Here is a 25,634-nt window from a genome sequence, read left to right on the forward strand (position 1 = left end):
GTTCTTTAGGGCAGGGACTGTTGCTGTGTTGCATGGAGAGGGCCTTGCACAGTGGACCTTGATGCTTAGTTGAGGCCAGTAGACACTACTGCAATACCAATATTAATAATAAGCACTGTATAAAGTAGCACTAGAGAGTCTGAGGGCTTGTCTCTACTTACCAGGGGATTGACGAATGACGATTGATGCATTGGCAGTCGATTTAGCGGCTCTAGTGAAGACCCGCTAAATTGACCACAGAGCACTCTCCTGTTGACTCCTGTACTCTACCTGAATGAGAAGCGCAAGGGGAGTTGACAGGAGAACGTCTCCTGTCGACATAGCATAGTGTGGACCCTGTGGTAAGTAGATCTAAGTACATCGACTTACGTAGCTGAAGTTGCATAACTTAGCTCGATCTTCCCCTAAGGCCTTGTCTACACTAAGGGGAAAAGTTGGTCTAAGCTACCCAATTTGAGTTACTTGAATAGCGTAACTCAAATTGATGTAGCTTAGATCTACATAGTGCAGGGTCCACACTATGTGATGTAGACAGGAGATGATCTCCCGTTGACTCCCCCTTACTCTTCTCGATCCAGTGGAGTACAGGAGTTTACGGGAGAGTGGCCTGCAGTTGACTTAGGAGGTTTTCACTAGACCTGCTAAATTGACTGCTGCTGTATTGATTGCTCCTCCTCGATTCCCCAGTAAGTGTAGACAAGCCCTAATTTGTTAAACCAATCAGGACTGAAAAGCCCAAAACAGCTAACATTAACAGCCACTGGTCTAATCTGATATGTATTGTGTAGTATTTTTAAAAATTTTACTGGATTCACAATTAAAAACATCTGATGTGGCTTTAGATCACACAAGCATTTTTGCTTTGGCTCTTGGTTCTCTTTTCTGGGTGGCTGTGGGCATAATTCCCTCTCATGCTGTACGAGAAGAATGAGGATCTAGAGTCTCTTATGTGTATTGTGGTAGTTCCTGTAATGAGTGAAGGGCTGTCAGTGTGGGACAGACTGCTCCTAAACAGCTAACAATCTAAAAGTGATGAGAGAAAAATAAGCAATGTTTTCAATGAATACAAATTGGTCTTGTACCCAAAACACTGTTAGCTTGGGTCTTGGAGTTGAAAGTCAGTTAATTTGGTGAAAACATCTGGGCAGAAGGTGGTTTTGACAGTGTTAATAAGTTATAATTGATACTATTATTCTCAACAGTGAATGATCTGAGATGCAAATGAATTGCAGAACTGTCTAAAATCCTCAGTCAGTAACATAAATTTAGGCAAACTGTATGGTAACTGCATTTAGAAATAGTTGCTCCTGCATGCTTCCTGCTATCATGCATTGAGAATTCATTGAACACTAGATTTTTAAATTGGAGAGAACACTGGAGAAAAATCAATTTTAAGTATGACTAGTAATGACTCAGGCCTAATTAACTGTGACAGGATTCACTATAGCAGAGACCTTAAATAGGGCAGGAGTCTAAAAGGAAGAGGCAGACTCAAGCCAGCTAATATGAGAAATATGGCAATATAATGAACTACTAAGCTAGATATAGTACTTGTATTATTATTTTGAAAGGGACTACATCTTCTAACATACCCAGAGCCCTACCAAATTCATGGCTATGAAAAATGGATCATGGACTGTGAAATCTGGCTATTGTAGGGGAGACCAGACTACAGAGTTGGGAGACCAGCATTGAAGGCAGCGGCGGCACCACCAGCAGCAGCACAGAAGTGAGGTGGCCTGGTATGGGGCAGGGGTTGTCACTTTGAGGTGTGAAGCAGGGCTGGCCTTACAGATGAGCAAGTGGGCAACTGCCTAGGGCCCTGTGCTCACTCCTCACCCCATACAGCCAGACCAAGGCCCCTTTAACTTCTGAGTGTCAGGCTCTAGCTCCTAGTCCTGGGGAGGGAGTATACTACTGTTTGAGAACATTGTGGGTTATGGTATAAGCTCAAAGGAATATCCTGTTCTCCTTTTTTGAGTATTACAGGATTGGCAATTTGAATAATGTTTTGCCTGCTCTTGAAGCAGCAAATAGTAGGTAGAGACAGAAGCAGGTTACAAGACTAAGGCCTAGTCTACACTAGAAAGGATCAATCAATACAGCTCTATGGGTAAGCAAGCCCTTTTGGTGAAGACATACCTTATACTGGTCCAGTGAGCAAAATGAACTAGCCACAAAATCACTTTTGTCTGTATAACTGCATCTAGACCAGGGTATTTGCCAGTATAGAAATTTTGCCAAAACGCTCCCATACCCTAATAGACACTGCTATACCAGTAAAAGTTGCTAGTGTAGACCTGGGTGAAGGTTATGATCTTGTCTGTCACTTCAGGAAAAGTCCCAGATTTTTACTTTTCTCACAACAGAAAATACACACAGTAGCTCTGCATCCATAATAATGCTAAGCACATAGGTCAAGCTGTTTTATTTATAATTTCAATTCCACAAGACACTCTAGGAATTATGTCAAATTGTTCCTCTCTTGGCCTCATACTTCTCACCATCACCAGGTGCAGGCATGTAATAGCCACACAAATGCATTACTTTCTATTAATCCATTAGTATAGACTTTAATTGCAGAAAATGACTTAACTGTGTGACTGGCTGATACTCATGAATAAATGCAATCAATGTGAAGGACAGTTTGTAAATGTCATTTTGTTTCCACTACAGGTTCAATCAAGACTGGAACGTATAGCAGCTGTGAAGCCCAGTAATGAATTTTTGAGTCAGTAGCAAAGAATGACCTGAGTTTTTCATATGTACTACACTCCTGTGTACTACACAAAGCTGTTGTAGAACACCGGTATACAAGAATCATCAGGACAGTTCATGTCTGAGTAGAAACTGGGCAAAACGTAACTACTTACAAAAAGCAGCATGTATATTACATTCATTGGGATAGTTGTCAGAAATTAATTTTTCATTGTGTTCATGCCCATGAAATCATGCCCTTACCATGACTGAAAGCTCACTTTAATAATCGTTGGCATTTAATACTAGATACTGAAGTAGACAAACAAATTTCAAATACTGCCCTCTAATGGAATAATCAGAGTAATACCCAATGTTACAAAACTTTCTGAAGACATTGCAGTTGGATTGTGAAACACATGCAGTGTAAAAGGTCAGTGAAAGCTTTTCTATAGAAAATTTTTTCCTGGATACAGTCTCACCCTGATAGCTACCAAAAATAATTTTTTTTGTAATATGGAATTAGTTCCTCCGCCCCAAAGAAAAAAAAATCAGATTTCACAGAATTACTGATTCCCTCCCCCCCCTTCCAGCCAACTTGTGAATATTCTGATTAATTTTGAGTTGGTTCTCTTGTACAGAGAGTACTTGTCACCCTAATAAACAGTGTGGTTTAAGTCTTTGGTCTGCATAAATATTTGTTTTGAAAAGCATTTAACTTTAAAGGAGGGAGGCTACCAGACGCTCTTTCATTTCTTTTAATATGACTTTGGTCATTAGCTCAGCTGCTATTTAAATGTTAGCTGTCCTAAAGGAATTTCCCTAGTCTTTGGAAACTGAAGGATGGAACCCAAAACTAATTTTAGTGCATATAATTAGATAAGACAATTCTGCCTTGGTAAATTAATTTCAACCATAATAATTAAAAGTGGAATTAAACTATAAACCCTATTAGATCTATTCAGAGTACCAACCCTTTTTCTTTACAAAAGAGTTACAAAAATACTCAAAACAAATTCATATTTCCATCCATGTTACTGTTCCATTTTATGTTTTGAAAAATGGAGTTTTTGAATTAATAGATTAAGATTTTTTTTTACTGAATGTACTATATGTAATTTAAATCCATATCCTTCCAGTGGTCAGATTGATACATGATTGCAGAAATGCTAAATGAAGGATACTTTCATCTCAGAGAAAATGGCTAGTTTTATGCCTTCAGTTCTCAAGTATGTAAAGAATTAGTTTTAGTAAAGACAATTAGGAAAAATAAATACTTACATTATAGATTAGCATTATCCCATTACTTTAAAATAGTAAATTACATCCATACTGTAAGGCTTTGAGAAATTAACTGTTTTATCTTCCATCCTTTTTCTCTTTTTCTAGTACTTTATATTCATCCAGCACAGCATAACCAGTCTCTTTTGCAGTTTTCTTCACTATAGCTTTGATACCAATGTTGTCAATGTTAAATGCTGTCACACCAACATTGATTGCAGAATTCATAGCGTTGTCTGTAGCATGGCCTGCATCATCCCCATACCTTAAAAAAAAAAATTTGTAGATAAGAAAATACATTTTAAACTTTAATACAAGTGAAGTCATCTGTTCATTCAGTTTTCCTTATGCACAAACCCTTGCTTCCCAAGGCCACATGGTTGTAAATCTGTTTCAGTATGGGGTCTTCACAAGCGTACAGCTACTATGGATTGTATTAATTCACCCCTCTTGAAATCTTCACTCCCAAAGCAAGAGTTTATGCATAGCACAAAGAAAATGAAAGAACCCAGATCAAGTTTGACTAGACTGAGTTTAAATATTTAAACACTGAAATTAAAAATTGCTAAAATTCATATTATGGCTGCTAATCTGTCACAAGGCTTATTAATTCCCTAACTTTCTTTTCAAGTGTCAGAATACCAACTACTGCTCTGTTCTTTTCTCCAGAAGTTAGGTGTAAATGGTATTGGGGGATGAAAAAAATCTGTCTGTCCCCCTACAGGTGCGAATAAAGGAAATGAGATGAATTGGAGACAGAAGTTCTATAGTTGGGAAGCCTCAGTCAGCAGTGTCCTGGTATCAGAAGATTCTGGCAAGGGGAGGTATTAGTCCAACATACTCAAAACATAAGTCTCAATCCTGGGCTGTGTTCCAGCCTCTTACACTGCTTCTATAGCCTAAGGGGGCAGATAAGCAACCAGATCTCCCCACTTGGGAATTTCTCCAGCAATGTAGGGCCAGCATAACACATCCTTATATTGGACTAGCACAGGGGAATGGCCAGAGCACTCAGCAATCCAGCTGTTCCAAGTTGCCACACAGCCCCTTGGGATGCATTGTAGCCATGCATAAATAAGAGCAGGCCAGAAATAGTCTTGGTGATCCCAGAATCCCAGCAGTGCTAAACCACCTTTGCTCTACCATCTGGGCTGAGCCTCCTGCAAGGTCCAGCTCAGAGTCAGGGCCATAATATTTTTGTTGCATTAGACAGTCCAGTGTCTGAAAGTTCTCTAGGATTTTTTTTTTTTTTTTTTAGAAGGGTGGAAGTAATGTATTATGTTAGGAGAACCAAAGTCTGGGTCCTTATCTCACACTAGAAGAGCAGCCCTGGCTACTGAGGGCTGAACCAAGTACTGAAACTAAATGAGGAAAAACACTCATTTTTATTTAAATATTCTCTGTAGATAGAGTAGCAGCCTTAATCATGATTATGGTGTAATTTGCAGATCAAAGAATTAGTTGACAGCAAAAAGGAGTAAATATTTGCCAGTTTGATTAGTTATTTCCATCCTTGATACACTAAATAAGTTTGCTGCAGCATCACTGCAACAGGTAGCTGCACTGCTTATGGCATACAGTGGCAGAGTGTACAGTCAATTTAGCTTTCTTCTTAAGCCCTATATACAAGATTTGATAAATTGATTCTTCACCCCAGCTCAAAATCTTATACAGTGCCTCAACTGAGAGGGTTTGTTTTTAAATGTGTCAAGATGCACTCAGATACTAGAATGAAGGACACCTATATAAGAACCTTAGTAGTTAGAGGCCACTTACTTCACTTGCACCCAGACAGAGCTAGTAGTTCTGCAGCTACATTCAAATCCAGAGCACTTGTAGCTTGGTGGAAACCTGATAGTGTTCCTTTAATGTTGTCCATTATGCTGATTTTTACAGTTGTCTTATAGAAAAGACACAGTTCTGCCACCTAAACTGAAACGAGCTTAAGAAGATCTCTTGCAGGATTTTAAAACATGTTTGGATAGAGCCAAATGCAAGTGATGGGGGGAATCCTCAATTATCAAACACTAAGTTTTAGTTAACTGCAAAATTTAGTTACTTATTGCTTGTCACTCTTAGTGGCTGTTGATAGCTGATCTCCATGTTTCCTATTTTTATATCTAAAATAAAAAAATATGATTTTAAATGGCAGCAGAGTACTAATACAGCTCCTCCAGCCACTTCCTATTAGAAATAAGTATGACAGTCCATTAGGAGCAAGATACCATTAGACAGCCAGATAACAGTGATGCAGTTTTGATTAGTCAGACTGTTCTAAAATGACATATGGAACAAAACACACAATAAAAGCCCTGATATGACTGATGATTACTCCCGTCTTTAAGCAGGTTTCTCAGACATGCCCAATCGGTAGATCTGCAAATAGCAACAGCTACTAATATTTCAACCAAAGCTCTTGCAGATATTTCTGAAATAATTACCTCATCCTACAGGGTGGGGAGTACAGAAAAGCTCAATTAAAATGACGTCATTGTATCTAGGGTAAAGACTAAGGATTTTCTTTCCATGCCACCTGCAGGCATTCTGCCCAGCCTACCATAAGCCTTAATGCATTTCTTGCAGCTGCCTATAAAAGACCCATCACCAACCTGCTTGCTGTCTACCCAAAATGCATTCCAGGAGTACATTCACAGCCTCCACAGAAATGCACCACCACAGAACCTGGACTTTTCACCAGTGACCTCTACCCTATATTGTTTGTCTGCTTATTGTCTTACCTGCTTCTTTGATACATGTAAATGCAGAAAGATCAGAAGAGCACACTTTTACCTGGCTGCTGCTAGATCTGTCACTGACTCCATTGTTACCTAAGTGCCTTTACTGAACCTCCCATTTCTGATCATGCCTAGTGTATTGTTTGCCAGACCACCACCTGCACCCTTTCAATCTATCATCTCCCCATTTGTAATTTTCTCATCTCTTCAGATGCTCTCTACCATCTTCCCATCACCACAGTACCACATGCTCCTAAATCCCCCTATCCTCCTCCCCTGGCTTACTTGTTTCTGGCAACATCTGTATTTATGTCCACCCTAACTTTAAACACTCTGCTCAATATCTGTACTGCTGAGGCCTATGTTTTAAGTTTCCTTCCTTAACTCCCCTTTTATGTCCTCCTTTGCACATACTTCTAGCTGAAACTCCTTCCTTGTACACCAGATTCTCATCTTCATCTGAACTTTTGTTAAACTTTGGTAAACCAAAGCAGTGAAGACTGAACCAGAGTTAGAAGTGATTCAAAGTTAGTATTTTAGCTAGACATGGATTTTTTTTTTAAATAAAAGTGTTGAAACACACACCAAAATCTGAATGGGATTTTACCTACATCTCTCAAAGTTGTACTTATTTTTTTTTAGCTCTGTGGTCTAAATTAATAAATCCACTAGGGCAGCGTTTTTCAAACTTTGGGTACAGGGTCATGGCATGTCAGGCACTGGGTTGCACTCTGGTCAGCACCACCAACCGGGATGTTAAAAGCGCCTACCTGTTTCAACACCGCGCTGTGCCTCAGAGGCCGGACCCGCTGCTGGCCGCGTCCAAGCGGGGAGGCCATGGGGCTCCCCCCACAGTCCCCACCCAATGGGGGCAGTGCCTGCGGGCAAGAGTCATGCGAAGCCGCTTGTGCGCCTCTGCCTAGGAGCTGTATCTGCTGCTGGCCACTTCCGGGGCGCAGCGTGGTGCATGGTGCCACGACAGGTGGGAAGCCTACCGCTGACCAGGAGCCGCTGGAGGTAAGTCTGTGCCCCAACCCTGAGACCTCCCAAACCTGGAACCCCTCCTATACCCCAGACCCCTCATCCCTGACCCCACCCTAGAGCCTGCATCCCCAGCCCAGAGACCTGACCCCAACCCCTGCCCCAGCTCAGAGACCCATCCCACACCCTGAACCCCTCATTCCTGGCCCCACCCCACAACCCTGCACCTGAACCCTCTGCCCCAGTCCTGAGCCACTCCCACACCCCATACCCCTCATCCCCAGCTCCACTGGGTCACAGGCATCAATTTTCTTCAACTGGATCCCCAGTAAAGTTTGAAAACCACTGCATTAGGGACATTTACTCAGTTACATAATCAGATTTAGGTAGAGGGCATATCTGTCACTGTTCATTTACTGAATACCTAGTGCAAAGAGATTTTATTCTGTATAGTAAGACTTGCTATAATTTTGTAAAAGCTAAAAGTTTAATAAGCAGGCCTGTATGTTGGCCATTGTTCAGACATAATCCTAGTTTATAGTAGGAGACAAACAAGTTACTAAGTAGATAAAAACGTAACTTACTTGTGCTGGACAGTGTGAACAGTCTCGGTTGAAACACTATTAGCAATGCATTTTGCTGCACTTTCCAAACCTTGCCATACTGTTGAAAACCCTGTAAATATAATCAAAAACAGTTTAAGACAAAGCATTGCAAAGTGAAAGAATTATGTAGCTTACAACATGTATTTAGAAATTTTTTTTTTTTTTTTTTTTACCTTGAACTCCACTTGCTGCTACCACCATGGCACCATCAAAAGTGGACTTTCCATCTTTGTCTTTCTTAAGCGACTCAGGAACCAATTTGCTCCCGTGCTTCTTCACATGTGGGGCTAACTCTTTTCCAATACTGCTTGCTACTGAACACACCCCTTCAACTAACACACAGAGAAAGTATTCAGACTCAGTCTGAAAGTTCTTGTTAAATGGGGGGGGGGGGGGAGGAGTACACTGTTTGGTTCACTGAATTAAAAGTTCTATTAAAAAGTCTAAAAAATTATTGCAATTTTATTCCATTCATGAGAAAGACAGGCTTCTAAATACATATTTAGGCACCTAAATAGAAGTGGCCTGATTTTCAGAGATGCTGAGCAGCCCCAGCTCCCATTAAAGAGGAAGGATGATCTTGCAGTTAAGGCACTGGACTTGAAATCAAGATCTAGGTTAATTTTTTAGTTCTGTCATAGGGCAGGTCTACACTTACGCTGATAACTTACATCGCTCAGGGGTTTGAAAAAGCCACTCCTCCTGAGTGACACAAGTTACCCTGATCTAAGCACCAGTGTGGACAGTGCTACGTCGGCAGGAGACGCTCTATCAACATAGCAACCACCTCTTGGAGGTGGAGTAGTTATGCTGCCAGGAGAGCGGTCTTCATCAGACACTGTGCAGCTGTGCCAATGGAGCACTTCTAGTGTGGACCAGTCCATAAACTCAATCTGGGGCAAATCTCTGATTCAGTCTCCTATCTATAAATTGGAGATAATCCCTCCTTTCCATTTTCTGCCTTGTTTAAATGGAAAGAAGCTGGTCAGGAGGGCACATATTGTCTCTTACTTTAACTCCTCCACGTGACTCTATAATACCCAACTCACTGGGTCCTAATTCAATATGGAGATTCCAATCTAACATTAAGATTGCAGAAATGCATGACAGAGTAATATGCTTGATCTTTGGATTTAGGAAAAAAACAGCCAACCTTGCTCTCTAAAAGGCCAAATACAGTATGATACTTTGGGGCTAATTCTGATCTCACACTAATGATAACCAGGAGTAACTACGGGATCTGTAAAGGAGGTCAGTTCATTAACTCATTTAGTTACTGCACTTCAGAAACCCAAGCAAACAGGGTGTGTTTACAGTCTGCACATTCAATGCAACATCTTTTTTGAGATGCAGAACATCTTACCCAAAAAACGGCTGACTTTTACAGCTCCTCCAGTAGCTTGTTTTGCTACATGAAACCCCTTTGCTACAGTTGGATTGACTTCCAAAGGTTTCTCTTCTGGTTGAATATGTTCTCGCAATTTGGAAGCTCCTTTGTGGATTGCTTTGCCAGTATATTCTGCTCCCTTGACCAAACCCCAACTCAACCAGGATGCTCCTTCAAAACAAAAATAATTACCTTATGATGTGTAGTATTTACAGACTGGACTTGTGGCAGTATTTTCTCCTCCCTCCTAGTAACATACCTAAAATTGCAAATGGCAGCACCTGACTGAGGAAGTAAAGCTAATATGAATGAATTTCTACAACTCTTCTTTCTGTTATCTGCCTAACCCCCACATTATCTCCAATGTGTCAGATTTCAGTCATACCTAGCTAACCCTCATCCAAGCCTCAATTTCATATAAACTCTGCTCCATCAGGGTCAAGTGTGATAGACAGAGAGCTGGGCATCATTAGCATTCTGGATACAATGTAATCCATATCTCTTCATTAACCCTCCTGCTAACGTCTCAGACAAATTTATTATTCTGTCACTTCATACCTGGAGTACAGAACCCTTGCAGAATGCTTCTTTTTAAAGAAAAAAAATATCAGATGCCCATTTTCTAACATAATCATAAAGGACTAAAACAGTTTCATTTCAGTGGCTTGAATCATTCAGGGCTAGATCCACAAAGGGATTTAGGCACTTAAGTCCAACATTTTGATTCTCAGAACCCTTACTCTGATGCCATCTAACCCTGTAGGTATCTACGTTTCTGCTGATAAAAGTCCTAGGTGCCGACATTTCTGCTGATCATGGGTATGCAGACAGCTGTCCAAACCCTGACACCAGGTGCCTAACTCATGGTGGGATCTCAGATTAGATGTTCCCCACCAATCTCACCTCAGAGAGGGTCTTAGGGCATGCCTACTGGATCAGGCCCTATACAAAACAGAAGAGATGGTGGTGCCCCTCTTATACTGTATATCTGAGTAGTTCGAGCACTCACTCAGGATGTGGGAGACTGAGGTTCAAATCCCCACTCTGCCAGAGAGGAGCAAGGACTTTAACCCAAGTCCCCCTGCTCTCAGGTGTGTGCCCTAACCACGTGGCTATGCGGTAGTCTGAAGCTCTCAGCTTCTGAAGCTGTTCCACTTTGTATAAAATAGATATTCATTGGAGAGAGACAGACAGACACTCTACAGCCCAGCGATTAGGGCACTCACCCAGGGAGGTGGAAGACTGTGGTTCAAGTATCTGCTCCAGTTTAGGCAGAGTGGGCACTGAACCTGGGTCTCCCACATCCCAGGCGGGTGCTCTAACCACCTGGCTATTGGGTGCAAGGAGGGACCAGGTACCACCTTCTCCTCTGTGTTTTGTGAGAAAGGTGCCTAAGCCAGGTCAGTCCTATGTCCGTGAGAAAATTCAAGGCTGTGAATCCTGATTGAAGGGAGGTGCCTTCCTCTGACCCCTATTTAAGTGCCTAACTCTCTTTGACAGGTTTCAGAGTAGCAGCCGTGTTAGTCTGTGTCCGCAAAAAGAAAAGGAGTACTTGTGGCACCTTAGAGACTAACAGATTTGAGCATAAGCTTTCGTGACTGGTTGGCAAAAGGTTCCCTCCCGCTGCTGCTACTCTCCTGCCACAAGTCTCTAAGGTGCCACAAGTCCTTTTCTTTTAACTCCCTTTGGTGAGCTTGGCTGAGGTCATACCTCTCTCCTAAATATTTCCTATTGGCTAGTTTAGGTGGCTCCCCCACTCTGTGCTATCTATAGTGAATCCCATTTTTAAGCACCTAACTCTCCCCATGCATTCATTGAACAGGAAATCTGGGTGCCTTACTCAAGGCTATGGATTCAGCTAGGTGGCTGGGTGCCTAAGTCATCTTTGTGGATCTAGTTCCCCTACCCCCAGCCCCCTAAAATGTTCATCAGCAACAATGCCTTTAAATCAAAATACAGTGTTTAAACCCTACTGGCAAGACAATTAAACATAATCCCTCATTCTGGTAGTACCTGACAAGATTCCATGAGCTACTTTCTCACTCCACTCAGGTAACTCTCTTTCTCTCTCTCCTCCTTCAGGCTCTGGTTGGATGCGTACAGTCTGGGCCAGGTTATTCACATCACTTGAAGCTTCCAAAGGCTAAGGGATTAAATATACATTCATGAAAATGAAGTGTTTAGCAAGCTAACAAGTTATCCTATTTAGGGACTTTAGATAGTCCCCATTAACCATAGTAGTGGAGATCAAGGTATTTAGGTGTTAGTCACTTAGGAGCCAAAGCCTCATTTTCAAAAGTGACTTAGGCTCCTACACCCTGTTGCCCTTTTGAGACTTAGGCATTACAACACTGAGCAGAGCAACATCTAAATATCTTTAAAAAGCTGGGATTAAGTTCCTTATTTCTGAGGTAAATTAGCAGAGAATGGATGAAAGCGTGTGTGTTACTATGGCACAAACAAGAGATTCAGTGACTTTTTCCACAGCAATTTTGTTTTAGAAACTTCTCTAACAAGCATTTTAGAACAAAAATTGTAGACTTCCTTGTTCTAGTTAGAGTGGAAATTTACTTACAAACAGGAGTGTTTGGTCAATTAACATAGCTGAGAACTCTTGGGGGGTGGGGGGGTTAATGTAAGAAAAAAAATACAAGCATGTCCATCTTTCCATTTAAATTTTTTAAGAGGGAAGACAACGCTTTGCTACTGTTCAGTATGGGAGCTGCAGCCCCAGTCGGTTCTATCTTTGCCCAGAGAGTCCAGCTGCAACAACAGAATACAGCTTTGCTGGGAATTTGCTCTTTCTCCTCCCAAATTTATAAATAAAAGGACACTTATTCACTCCATGTGCTGCTGGAGCTTTTACAGACTGGTACAGCCAGGAACACTATGAAGTGGTGCATGATGCTGCCTTCTCTTCAGGCCAAGGGGGGCTGCTTTACCTGCCTTCATCTCTAACATTCTAAAGCTTTTGGATTAGGCTGCAACATTTGTCAATTACTCAGAGGCAGCAGGGCCTACTGTTTTTCATAAAGCAACTTTGTTGCAATTAATATGATTTTATATATAGTATACAATGGACTTTACTTCTAGCTAAAGAGGGCAGAAAAACTTAAGGCGAGTTTTAACAATACTTAAATTCCAACAGTAAATACTACTAGTACAAGTTAAATACCAGGAGGGTCAAAGTAATCGATATAGCTGAAAAGAGGATTGGTTAAAGTTCTGAAAGAAAAAAAAAAAAAAAAAGAGAGATTTGTCTGGGACCAATGGAAAAGAATGGTTATAATTACCATCCAGGAACACACATCAAATAAGAGACAAAAATACAAAACAATACTATACAGGAGAATCTGAGGAAGTGTATTTCAATAAATATTTTTGGAAAATAAAGTCAAATGGGGGACTGGAACAGGACTATTACAATATGAGAAAGGTGAACAGAGAGGAATTCTAAAAAATAGATGAGCTCTCTCAGTTTCCTGTTCAACAACCAGAGATACTAAACAACATACTACCGGAAGATAAACACTGCAACATAATCTGTACGATTTGCATGCAGAGATTCACCTCCAGTATTGCTCTACCATTCTGATGTCAGTGTTTTTAGTATATTAGTCACAATTCCAAGAAAATGACCAGTTATTGTTTGATAACAGTATAGGATCACATTCTCGAGTGCATACACCAATGGTGGGCTGCAGGTTGCCCGCCACTGGGGTACACTGTCCTGTATATACACAATTAAAATACCATTGGTTAGATAAAAACCCTTTACACATACAGCTGGACCGAGATAAGTTATTTTATGGTTTGTATCATCGACTAATTCTCTATGCTGTAAGCTCCTTAAGTGACTCATAATAAAGCAAAAATTGTTTTGCAACGTAGAGTAAAACTCATGTAATTTTGTTACACATGACATTATATAGAGTTGCTAATTACGTCCTCATCAGTACTGTATAAAAAAACGATTAGCTAAATTGTTAGCATTCGGGAGCCAACAAACAAGGCTCTGTAATGCTTTCCCCCACTCATGACACTAAAAGTTTAAAAGGTTCTAGAAATCAACATCTAAATTAGACAAGGCAGTGTGAACGTTTATGTTGGATTTGATAAAACACTTTAAAATAGTCTTAAAAGTTGGCTGCCAACACAGAGGAACTTTAAAGATAAATGCTTTTCTAAAAAACAAACAAACAAACCAAACACGCTTCAAGTCAAATCCTATTTCAGCATATTGCTGAGAAGTCTTGTAATTGAAAAGCAGTGTCTCCTAAATGAAAGAAATAACTTAGAACTTTGTGATAGCTCATAAGTATGATCAGTCATTACAGAAAGCCAAGAAATACAACTCTTCCATGTTTTTATTGTAACACTATAATAGTCTCACGTGAACTCTCTCAACAAACATTAGGGGACTTGGTTAGTAGAAAGAGGAAGGGAGAAAGTATTTTACAAGGTCAGGGAGTGGGATTTACTGATCATGGACACAGATAAAAACACCGCTGGCAAATACTAAAAATATATGGTATTCGCTATATATTGTTGTGTATTAAATCAAGACCAGCAGCTTCGGAAGTATTTTAAAAGGGGGGGAGGGCAAAAAGGTTTTACTTTCCTAGTAAATACTGTACTGACCATTTGCAATTCAAAATTGAATTATTGAATCCAAATGTACGTATTATTCCAAGAGGATATATCCCTTCATGAATCTGCCTACATCTCAGATCTGTCTCTTGCTGGGTTTCCCTTTTGGTCCTCTGTTCCATGATTTACACCAGGCTTCATGTCCCATTTGTCTCCTTCCCAACACTTTCCCATGCATTTCTCTATGTTGCTCCCTATGGAAAGAATGCTCTCACAATATGCCAAGCTACCACACCTACTACTTTCGTGTCACAGAAGTAGTGACTTTCTAATTAAAAAAAATGAAAAGTCAGTGTTTTGTTTCATTTTACCTTTTAAATCATCCTCCCATGTTTTGAATATCATTCTGTTAGATCACAAGCTCTTCAGAACAGGGACTATTTGTCTGTACAGTAACTCCTCACTTAATGTTGTAGTTATGTTCCTGAAAAATGCGACTTTAAGCGAAATGATGTTAAGCAAATCTAATTTCCCCATAAGAATTAGTGGGAATCGGGGGAGTTAGGTTCCAGGGAAATTTTTTTTGCCAGACAAAAGACTATATTTTTTAATTTACTACAGTACACAGCAATGATGATTGTGAAGCTCGGTTGAGGTGGTGGAGTCAGAGGGTGGGATATTTCCCAGGGAATGCCTTACTGCTAAATGATGAACTAGCACTTGGCTGAGCCCTCAAGGGTTAACACGTTGTTAATGTAACCTCACACTCTACAAGGCAACAGGAACGGAGGGAGTAGACAGCATGGCAGAGAGAGACGGACACACACACACAGTGTGTGAGAGAGAAGCATTGCCTCTTTAATTACACTGATCCCACTTTAAGTACATTGCCTTTTTAATTAGATCAACAAGTTAAGACAGCAGCTACTGCCAGCAAGCTCCCTCCATCCTGAACCCTGTCATGTCTCCCCTGCTCTATGGAGATGGGGGGGGGGCAGGGGGACATCCTGACATTAGCATCCTCCCCCCCTCCCACAGCAAGCAGGAGGCTCTTGGGAGCAGCTCCAAGGCAGAGGGCAGGATTAGCACATGGCAGTGGGGGGAGGGACACCTGAACTGCGGGGCAGCTGCCGATCCACCCTGGTTCTGAGCCCCCACCAGCTCGCTCCAACGAGCTGCTCTTCCTGCAAGCAGTGGACAAAGCAGGCAGCTGCCAAACAACGCATTGTAAGGGAGCACTGTGCAACTTTAAATGAGAATATTCTCTAACTGATCAGTAAAAAACCAAAACAACAAAACAAAACATTAACCAGGACAACGTAAAGTGAGGAGTTACTGTATTGCACTGTGCTAAGCATATTGTAGGCAGTAAATAATATACAATATTTTCCAGAGCAAAAACAATTTGATAACATATTTTGAGTTTGACATTTGGCAGCTTGTTCTACCAATATTAGAACCTTTATAGAAATACTTGTTGGAAGGCTGACATTTTGAGAAAAATTAAGCTACCGTAAATGGGGTTCTACATAGAACACATTATAATTGAGGGAATCTATTTCCTCTCTCTTGTGATATTTTTAATATGTTAAATCATATTGCTTTAAAATTCCTAAAATATTTCCCCACTCATCCTCTTCTCCAGTAGTCCTTTGCATCCATGCAGGCTGACTCACTATCAGCACTAAACAGGTAATAATCCACAGCAGAACCTTGGGAATTTCCCCCATTTTAAACTCCTTCCACAGCCACTCATTGTTGCCAGCATCCTTCCACCAAATGTTGTTGAGATGGTATTCAGTGCTATCACGTAATCACAAGCAGACTGACTACAGAATGCTGCTGGGATGTTTTCTTAACTAGAAGGAACCCCCTCCCAAGGGGTAAGCAGCATTTCAAAGCCCTTTTTAGATTAAGGGGCGAGAGCCAGAATTCACCTTTGCATTTCCCTAGTGGCAGAGCACACCACTACCACAGAAGCCCGTTTGACAGTTTTAAACACTATAAAGTTACACTTGTTACCCAATGACAATTTGCATCTTTTATCAGTGGTTTAAAACCACTACCCTAGAATTTACCTGGACTCTGAGGTCAGACATCTGTTTTAACATATCCTCATAATGTTCTCTGTCAGCTGTTGCGAGTTCTGAAGATAATCCTACTCCCTCATGGGATCTTGGCACCTGCATCATCATATCAGGGCAAATTAATAGATTCATGGAATTTTAAGGCCATTAAAGGACCACTATGAACAGCTAGTCTGAACTCCTGCATAACACAGACCACAGAATTTCACCAAGTAATTCCTGTAGTGGACAAAATTATTTTTCCTTGCTAAGTCATGCCTCAATCCTGCAGTGCTCTGCATACAGGATCCTGTGCCAACACAGCGCTGCACTGAGGTTAACAGGATTTTATATTGGCCAAAGGGGGCTACCTGCACATAAAACACTGCAGGACTGGGTCTTTCATGACCACTCCTGAGCTTGAGTTTGGGTGGTAAAAGAAGAAGAGCATATCTTTTAGAAAAGCAACCAGTCTTGATTTACAGCCTTTAAGTGACGATGGATTTACCACTTTCTTTGAGAAGCTGTTCCAATGCTTAATTATCCTCCTTGTTAAGGATTTTCATCTTATTTTGAATTAGAATTTTTCTAACTTCAACTTCCAGCCACTGGATCTTGTTATTCCTTTGACTGCTAAGTTAAAGAGTCCTCTAATATCAGAGATCTTTTCCCTGTGTAGGCGCTTATAGACTGGTCAAATGACCTCTTAACCTTCTCTGCAGTAAGCTAAGTAGATTCAGCTCTTTGAAACTCTGTTTAAGCATGCTTTCCAGCTCTCTAATAATTTTTGAAGTTCTACCTGAACTGTCTTTAAATTCTTTTTTAAAAATGTAAACCGAAGTGGACACAGTAGTCAAGCAACGGTCTCACCAGTGCTGTACGCAGAGATAATAGCGTCCTTCTACTCAATATTTCCCTGGAGAATCATATGAGCCTTTTTGGGGAATTCACGTTCAGTTGAGCATTTTCCTACAAGTCACTGCTTTCCATGATATAGTCCCCCATCCTTAAATACTGCCTACAATAGTTGTTTCTAAAGGTCTGACCTTTGTATTTGGCTGTATTAAAATGCATATTACTCTGCCCAGCTTACATAAGAGCATGATCTGGATCACTTGGTAAGACCCCAAAGTTATGCCTGTTATGCAGTTACAATTTGTTGTATCTTTTATTGTCTGTTTAAAACCACTGCCCTAGAATTTACCTGGACTCTGAGGTCAGACATCTGTTTTAACAGATCTTCAAAAAGCTCTCGGTCAGCTGCTGGGAGTTCTGAAGATAGCACTACTCCCACATGGGATCCTGGCACCTGCGACATCAAATCAGGGAACATGTAGACCCCAGTATTACAGCACAGAACAGGAGATTGGTTGCACATAAGAGGATACAGCCAGTCACAAACCTGAAAGTGACAAATTAATTTATTTGCATTAATTAAAGAATCATGCTTTTTCAATAAGCCCAAAGTAATGTCAATTGAAGGATCTGTACAGATTAGCATCAGACTCCAAAGTTCCCATGTAGCTTTATTTAAAAAGCCTCAAATGATCCTGAAAAGTGTATTGCTGGGATACATCACTCTCAATATAGACTGCCACCAAAGTTTAATAAGGAACAAATAAAATTAATTTACTAAGACACAGGAAGCCCAGCTTCAGTAGTAGAGGGAGCCTAATACCAAGCAGGTGCTGGATTTACAGTCCCTATGCCATTCTGCTCCACTCAGAGCAAGTTTACATGACAGCGTAAAGAGGCTGCTAATGAGCTGTCTAGAGCTTCCAGTGCTGCTAACACTTGTGGAGCTGAACCAATGGTGGGAATACTTCCCCCTTGTAGACAAGGATAAGAAGATCCAAACAAACACTCTCTCAAAAGGAGACTGAAGTTGGAAACCAGGCTGGAAAAACTAGTACTAAATGTACGCAAGGAAACAGTGCTGCACTGGCAAGAAGATGGACTAGATAACCTAAAAATGTCTGTTCCATCCCTAGTTTACATAAGAAGGTTGGACATACACCACAAATTCAGAACTGTGCAGCGGTTATCCAAGTAAACCATACTGACACGTTCAGCTAGAAAGTTAAATACTTAAGTCCATTTTAAACTGACCCTTTATACACGGATGCAATTAACAGCAATAGATCATTCAATAGGTCAAATTTATCTGAGGAAAGGGAAAACAAATTCTATAAGATCAAAAAAGTGTTAAAAGCCAACCCATTCCAAAAAAGCAGTCCATTGAAACATTTGGTGTTCTGGAACTCTCAGACAGACACAAGAGCTATTTCTTCACAGACAGAACAGTATATTTTAGTGACATCTATGCCTACAATAAATATAGCTAGTGAAGGAGTAGTTCTCTGTACAGGTTCTTTCATAGGAACACAAGAGAAGCAGGTTTTGGCTCAGAAGTGGAAGAGCCAAAATGGCTCAGATTACGAAGTTCTAGCCCATATACAAAAATTGGTAATAGACACTATGTATTCTAAAGTTAAACAACACTCCAACTGTTACCTGAAGAAACGCTGGCGGACGATTCTGGGCCATTGCACCATCAGTGTCCAAGAACTTCACAATGCGCAGGTATCCAGGATATGAAGGAGCACTAACCTGCCCATCAGGAGTCACAAAGAATATCTGTACTCCTTGGCGAATCAGGATCAATTCATCTGCATCTACTCCTAGACTTTCAAGGGGAGGCGGCTGAGTACATTTTGTGTAGTAGTCCTCTCCAACTGATGAAAACTCCCCAGAGTCTGTACCATAAGATACAGTATAGTGTCCATCAGTAGCTTGAGGAGTATACGCAGGAGGAGCTTCATGTGGTAGAGAGAGAGCTTTTGGAGATGAAGGACTCATTGCTGGATGTTGCCCTTTGCTTGTAGTTGCAACATTTTCATTTGCTGCAGGAGGCCCAGATGGTGGAATCAGAGAATTAGGTGCAGGGGGCCTTGCTGGCTTTTCATTAGTGGGAATCACTGGGTATAGCTTGGGCACCTCTAGAGGCACATTCATTGTGGTGGCATTAGTTTGCCTAGCAAGAGTATTTTGTTCTAGAATATTCAGTCGAGTTCTAACATTTTGTAAAGTCTCTTGCATCTTTTGCTGCATTTGTCTGGCAGAGTCCCACTGGGATCCTGTACATTCAGGACCTTGTGATGGAATGCTAACTCCTCTAAGCAAGTGGTCAAGTCCTTGCTTGTAGTAGTTCCTGGCTTCTTCCTTTTGACCCAATTGATCTGTATTCAGGCCTTTATTGACAAACATAAAGGCTTTCTTGAACTCTTCTTTAATAGCTTTAATGTTTTCATCTTCTAGAATAGCAGGATCCTGTTCTTGTTCCATTACTGCAAATTGGAACATAGTGTTAGCATGACTAAGTGTAGGCATACCTTCCTGATCCTTATAGGCATGCAGTAAGAACTGTTTGCAGTCAATTAAGAGACACTTCTTATAAAATAAAACTTGTTTTTGTTGAAGCCAGTATAATAAATTTCACAAGAGCACTCTAAATCGTCTTAGCTCCAAAGTATCTATGCATGGTGCAAAGTTTGATCTGTTCTATTACACATTTCTGGTTAACCTTTGGATTAGAAAATAAGACTCCAGCTCATTAAGAACTCTCACCCTGTATTAATCAGATCTGATTAATCCAAAATGAGGAGCTTACACCACAAAGGTGTTTACTTCTTAAAGAGAGAAAAGCTGCTGAAAGGGTTTATGTTCCAGAATATTGTATAATGACTGAAATGTAATTCCAGTAGATATATATGCACAGACCCTCCATTACTAAAATTTTGTGATGGTTCCCTATCTTCGTTTAGGTCAACTCAGCACTTCTTGATAAGTGCAGAAAGATACAAAAACAATGAAGTGCAACTCAAAACAGAATGCAACACTATATATTGCAGCTATTGTACAAAATGTGTTTTCTAAAACTATAGTTTCATTTCTCTTGCTGATAGGTTTAGTATACAGACAAATATGGTTTTATTATATAACAGAAGTTTTTACATGTCCAATTCTCATATAACATTCTGGACAAGATCAATTTGTTCATTTTGTACTTCACATTAAAATGTTTTTGTTTATACTGTAACTAGACCCCCAGTTCTTACACTAATCAACAGTTTCAGGTAGTTAATGTGGGACTTTGCACAGTGCTGCGCACCCTCGTCATCTAGGGAACTCAAAGATTTGGAGGGTTCTGACGGGTTTCATTTCCTGCAATTGTAAATAGTTTATGTCAATTATTACTTGTCTAAAAATTAAGCACCAGGAGAGAGCACAAACTCCAGATACTACATTTGGGCGTCTTAAAAAGCCTTAATAGAAGCAACAAGCAGGAGGAGTTTTTTAATTTAAAAATTCATTTTAAGTAAAAGTATTTATTTTAAAGACAAGTTTATTTAAAATTAAATTGGAATTGGCAGCAACTTACATGAAGGCCTACACTCACTCTACTTTATTAAATACTTTAAAGACATAAAAAATTATGAGCTGAATTAATGAGCCCTCCTCATAAAGTTTAGTAAGTTAAAGACTATTTTTAAGTAGAACAGATCAGGGAAGAACATTTAACTTTTGAGGTCAAGCTTTATAAATGTGGCACTAAAAGTCATCTATTTCATTTTCATTCTTTATAATGGACGAAAAATTGGTCTTTACCTTTTTCCAAATGACAGTCTTTCAGTCTCTGTTGTACTTTTGGGTTAATTACTTTTATTTTCAGTTTTGCAGACTATTCATCAGTCATCTAGCATTCTTCAGAGTGTAGCCTCTCCTGTAAATTTCAACAATTAGAGATTAAATGAAACTACCAGATTTTTCCCACCAATACTTAAAAATGCTGTTTTTGTGCTTCAGCTGAATTTGGATGGAAAATGGAATTCAATTAGACACAAATCATGAATAAAAAGTTCATTATCTAGTAAATAAGAAATAACAGATGCACCATCTTAATATAATGAAATAAATATAGAAATAAGAATCTAAATTAAGCTATATAATTGCTTAAATAAATGTATATAGTTGTAGTTAACAAATATAGTCGTTCTTTATGTTATCTTTGAAGCCAAGACCTTAGTGAGATTCAAAAAAGTTTTAGCCTATTCTATGACTGAGAACATCCAGTATTATATTAGACAGGACATTAGACACAATTACATTAGGCAGATAGTTAATGAAGGATTTAAACCCTCATGTTTCAAGGTATAAACCAATCACTAACTGACGGGCTAGGAAAATTTTCTTCCTATGGGCAGGTTAAAGTTTAACGGTCCATTGTACGATTTCTTTCAGCTTCCTCTGAAGCATCTAATACTAGACACTGTCAGGGATTGGACTGATGGGTATGGTAATTCTTATGATTCTATAAATACAAACCTTAAGGCTTCCGATATAATTGACACCTGACAGTTTACAAACTGACTCATGCCTAAATAATTTATTTACACCACCTCCCTCCCAACCCATACATTGCACCCAAGCAACATGATGACTAATACACCCCTTTGTGTCCTATTACTCCTGTTCTCCAGGCTTTTCCCATGCTGTACCATTATCTGGAATTCTCTCCTGACCCCAATGGGCCATAGCTCCACCCTTTCCTCCCAATTTCTCCTCAAAATATACTATTTCTAGGAGGCTTTTAAATCCTAGTACATTTGGGATTTCATAGATTCATAGATATTTAGGTCAGAAGGGACCATTATGATCATCTAGTCTGATCTCCTGCACAACGCAGGCCACAGAATTTCACCCATCACTCCTGCGAAAAACCTCTCACCTATGTCTGAGCTATTGAAGTCCTCAAATCGTGGTTTAAAGACTTCAAGGAGCAGAGAATCCTCCAGCAAGTGACCCGTGCCCCATGCTACAGAGGAAGGCGAAAAACCTCCAGGGCCTCTTCCAATCTGCCCTGGAGGAAAATTCCTTCCCGACCCCAAATATGGCGATCAGCTAAACCCTGAGCATATGGCCCAGATTCATCAGCCAGATACTACAGAAAATTCTTTCCTGGGTAACTCAGATCCCACCCCATCTAATATCCCATCACAGGCCATTGAGCCTATTTCCTTAAAACGGGGAAAAAAATTAAAAAGCCATAGAACCAATAATGATATGACTCACTTCACTTCATTTGCACTGCCTTTATTAAGACCCACACCCCCACTGCCTACGTGTTGTCTATTCAGAAAGTACACTATGAGCCCAATATAAAAAACTGCCATCAAATTTGGCGGTCATCATGGAAAAAAAGAAGAAGAATTACAGAACAATCATCATTAATATTCTCTCTTTCATTAGCAGCAAGTCTGACAGATAGATATGAACCACTACCACTCAAAACTGCAAAGCACAGATTAAAAAAAACAAAAACAAAAAAACCACCCAAAACAAAATGATTTTCAAAATCAAACCATTCTGAGAAACACTCTCATTCTAGATTAACTATGAAGCGGTAGCTCATTTTAGTTAATTTACTGTATTTCAGTGAAATACTCTATTCAATCAGTGTCAGTTTGATGTTTTTCAGGGCTATATTTAACACAGCTTAAACAGACCCTAGATTTCTAATCACCTCTATGGTTCAATGCAACCCACTACTAATATTCCCCCAACACTTACATGAGGTAGATCAATTTTCCTATTCCCATTATTACTAAAGCAGTAGTGGATACAGTCAAGTTTTCAGAAGTGTTCACTAATTTTTGGGTACCCGGCTTTGGATAACTCAGCTTTCTGCAGTCTCAAAGAATCACAGTCTCCTGTGGGGACACTTAGGAGAAGGGTCTGGCAAAGTCACTTAAGCCAAAACAAGGGATCAGTATTAGAGGGGAATTTAAGACTTGTGCTGTGTAAGTAAAACTGCAAGATTGTTTCCTTATTCTGGTATAAATTTCCAAATCATACAGGTACTTTTAAACATGTCAGTTGTATTTACAGACCTTTTGGGAATGGGTGAAAAAGCTAAAAATGAACCTGTGTGAACAAACAGAAACTGCAGAACTTCAAAGTTACTTTAAATTTTCCTGTACTCTGGGGCTTCTTTATCTATAATCTGGTTTTATTAACTTTTTTGTTCTGCGTTTCAAGTCAATAAAAACGTTGGCAATGTCAGTTAATAAAGTGACTTGCAGATTTGTTTTGTGGTGCGTGGGGTACAGAAATGCGAACTGAGAACACCCCCTCAGGTAGACTCAGGTACCAGTTTGTCGTCCTGGTGTTTACAAAATAGGTGACCACCGCCACAAGCCTCTGGCTGGGTCTACCACTTCCAAGGATCATCCGTGTGTACTGGGGCTGGCAGGAGGCGACAAGCCGGCAGGAGGGAGCTGGTCCGTGACCACAATGGCACCTAGGGGCTCCCAACTCCAGCCTCACAAATGTGTGCGTGTGTATGGGGGGGGTGACCCCCAGCTCCACTGGGGTCTCAGCTAGAAACCACCTCCCACAAACAAATGCCGGGTCTGCCCAGGGATGAGCCCCACAGCTGACAGAGAACGACACGGGGTGGGAGGAGCTAACACCCCACCAGCCCCACAACACAAGGGAGTCCCCCTAGCCAGACGTGGGGGGGGGGGCAGGGCCCCTTCACCCCGCTCCCACCCACAGGCGGGCTCGCCCCTGGCCCAGCCGAACCCAGGCCCGCCCGAACCCGGCACTCACGGAACTGGAGCCGCCCGCCAGCAACCTGCTCCCTCTGCGCCACTGTCTCCGCGATCCCAGCTGCCCTGCGAATCACGTCACCGCCTGTCAGCTGCTCCCGTCCCTCACGCCGAGGCTTTTGGGCGCCTGAGCAGGGCGCGCCCTCTGCAGGCGCGGCGCCCCCCAGCCCGGAGCGAGGCTGCACCGCCGCGGCGCGAGCCCGGGCGGTCACGAGCGTGGTCGCCATCGGGGTCTGGCGGGCGAGCCCGGGCTGCGGCGTGCATATGTTATCGTCTGGCACGACATCACAATGCTCTGTGACATCACTGCGTCACAACCGCAGGGCATGGTGTTCCTGCTGCAATGACATCACAGGACAACCAGATGTCGTCACAAGAGGAGACGACAGAGTTGTGTGGTGACGTAGCCGTGTGGTACTGAGACGTTATTGCAGGTTCTGTTGAAAGGCTGGGAGGGATTGTTGGGGTTCACATGTTGAATCTGTGCAAGGAAGTGATACACAAGCGTAGCCTTGTTTGTGGTTATATCTGATACTTCACACGCCCGCATTTGTGATTGTGAAACTTCCTGTGAAATTTTCTGTGCTAGGTAACTAAGCAGGTATCAACTTCAGTGAATTTTGTTCAAAGGGACAAATTTCAGCCATCATTAGAGTGACCAGATGTCCCAATTTTATAGGGACAGTCCCGATTTTATGGTTTTTTTTCTTATATAGGCTCCTATTACCCACACACCTCCCCCTCTCTCAATTTTTCACATTTGCTGTCTGGTCACCCTAGCCATCATCTCCTCAGATCAGGGTAGTTGAACACTGTGACACAGAACAGTCAGAGAGGTCATCCTGCTGTGTCAAACATCAATCTTAGCACAACACAAGGGCACTGTGTCAGAATAGTGCCATACAAGAAATTTTCATGGCACTACAACATAATGTGGTGATTGTGACACTATGGGGGATATTGTAATACTTGCTTATAGAAATCACAGGGATTTATTGGAATAATTCCAGCACCACAGGCAAGACTTTCCCCAATCAGATAACAGCACTAAGATAAAGATAGTACACCATCTATTGGTGGAGGGCTGTCTACACGATCATTACAATTTGTCTCTTGTCAACTTATGAATTCCATTTAGATTTGTAAATGCCATGTATTTCAACTTCCATTTTTAATATAATCTTTAGTGTGGCTTTGTGCATTCATTCTGTAGCAGGAACTTTATAGCTAGTGGACAGACTATGTCAGAAGCTGTGTCAGACCAGTCAAGACCAGAACACTGAATGGTTCTACCCCTGTGGGATAATAGGTTTTCTACCATAAGGGCCATTGATTTTGAACAATTCTCTGCACAAAAGCTCAGGGTAGGTTAGAGCTTGGAAATTCCACAATGGAAGTGCAGGGAAAAGAAAGGTGTCAGAATCTGTTTTTAAAATAGAAATGCTTTCTATGCCAAGGAAGGCTATTTAATTTCCAGAAGCAGGATGGGTAGGCCAAGAAGGCTAGAAGGGTTGTATGGCCTACATGAATTGGACCAACTCAAGACTCACAGAAGTAGTGAAAACAGAGAGGAATTGCATTCAGCAGTATGTTGTTTTCCTAAGATCTGTAGCTCTCTAGTG

General features: G+C 41.0%; 1 protein-coding gene across 7 annotated transcripts; it reads right to left on the bottom strand.

The window, feature by feature from the left end:
- Positions 1 to 2,336: 2,336 nt before the first annotated feature.
- Positions 2,337 to 24,352, bottom strand: SPART (spartin). 7 transcript variants are annotated; one of them, XM_037892396.2, is made up of 11 exons: positions 24,014 to 24,185; positions 21,011 to 21,125; positions 18,857 to 19,689; positions 17,547 to 17,744; positions 16,355 to 16,459; positions 11,700 to 11,829; positions 9,663 to 9,857; positions 8,473 to 8,631; positions 8,279 to 8,369; positions 6,038 to 6,098; positions 4,039 to 4,243 (listed from the first exon to the last, which is right to left on the bottom strand). In XM_037892396.2, the coding sequence occupies exons 3-10, from the start codon at positions 19,685 to 19,687 to the stop codon at positions 6,038 to 6,040; spliced, it is 1,770 nt and encodes a 589-aa protein (XP_037748324.1). In that variant the 5' UTR covers positions 19,688 to 19,689; positions 21,011 to 21,125; positions 24,014 to 24,185; the 3' UTR covers positions 4,039 to 4,243. The 7 variants fall into 7 exon arrangements, with proteins under 7 accessions (XP_037748314.1, XP_043387821.1, XP_037748319.1 ...); XM_037892386.2 differs by lacking the exon at positions 6,038 to 6,098 and having other exon boundaries at positions 2,337 to 4,243; positions 24,014 to 24,249; XM_043531886.1 differs by lacking the exons at positions 6,038 to 6,098; positions 24,014 to 24,185 and adding an exon at positions 23,064 to 23,174 and having other exon boundaries at positions 2,337 to 4,243.
- Positions 24,353 to 25,634: the final 1,282 nt, after the last annotated feature.

The sequence above is a fragment of the Chelonia mydas genome, chromosome 1 (assembly GCF_015237465.2).
Source record: "Chelonia mydas isolate rCheMyd1 chromosome 1, rCheMyd1.pri.v2, whole genome shotgun sequence".
Lineage (NCBI taxonomy): Eukaryota > Metazoa > Chordata > Testudines > Cheloniidae > Chelonia > Chelonia mydas.

Coding starts and splice junctions, on each gene's coding strand:
- SPART (XM_043531878.1), bottom strand. CDS start 19,732: ATGCCTACACTTAGTCATGCTAACACTATGTTCCAATTTGCAGTAATG. Junction 16,460..17,546: donor TGTCTGACCTCAGAGTCCAG/GTAAATTCTAGG, acceptor ATGATGATGCAG/GTGCCAAGATCCCATGAGGG. Junction 8,632..9,662: donor AAAAGTCAGCCGTTTTTTGG/GTAAGATGTTCT, acceptor TCTGTGTGTTAG/TTGAAGGGGTGTGTTCAGTA.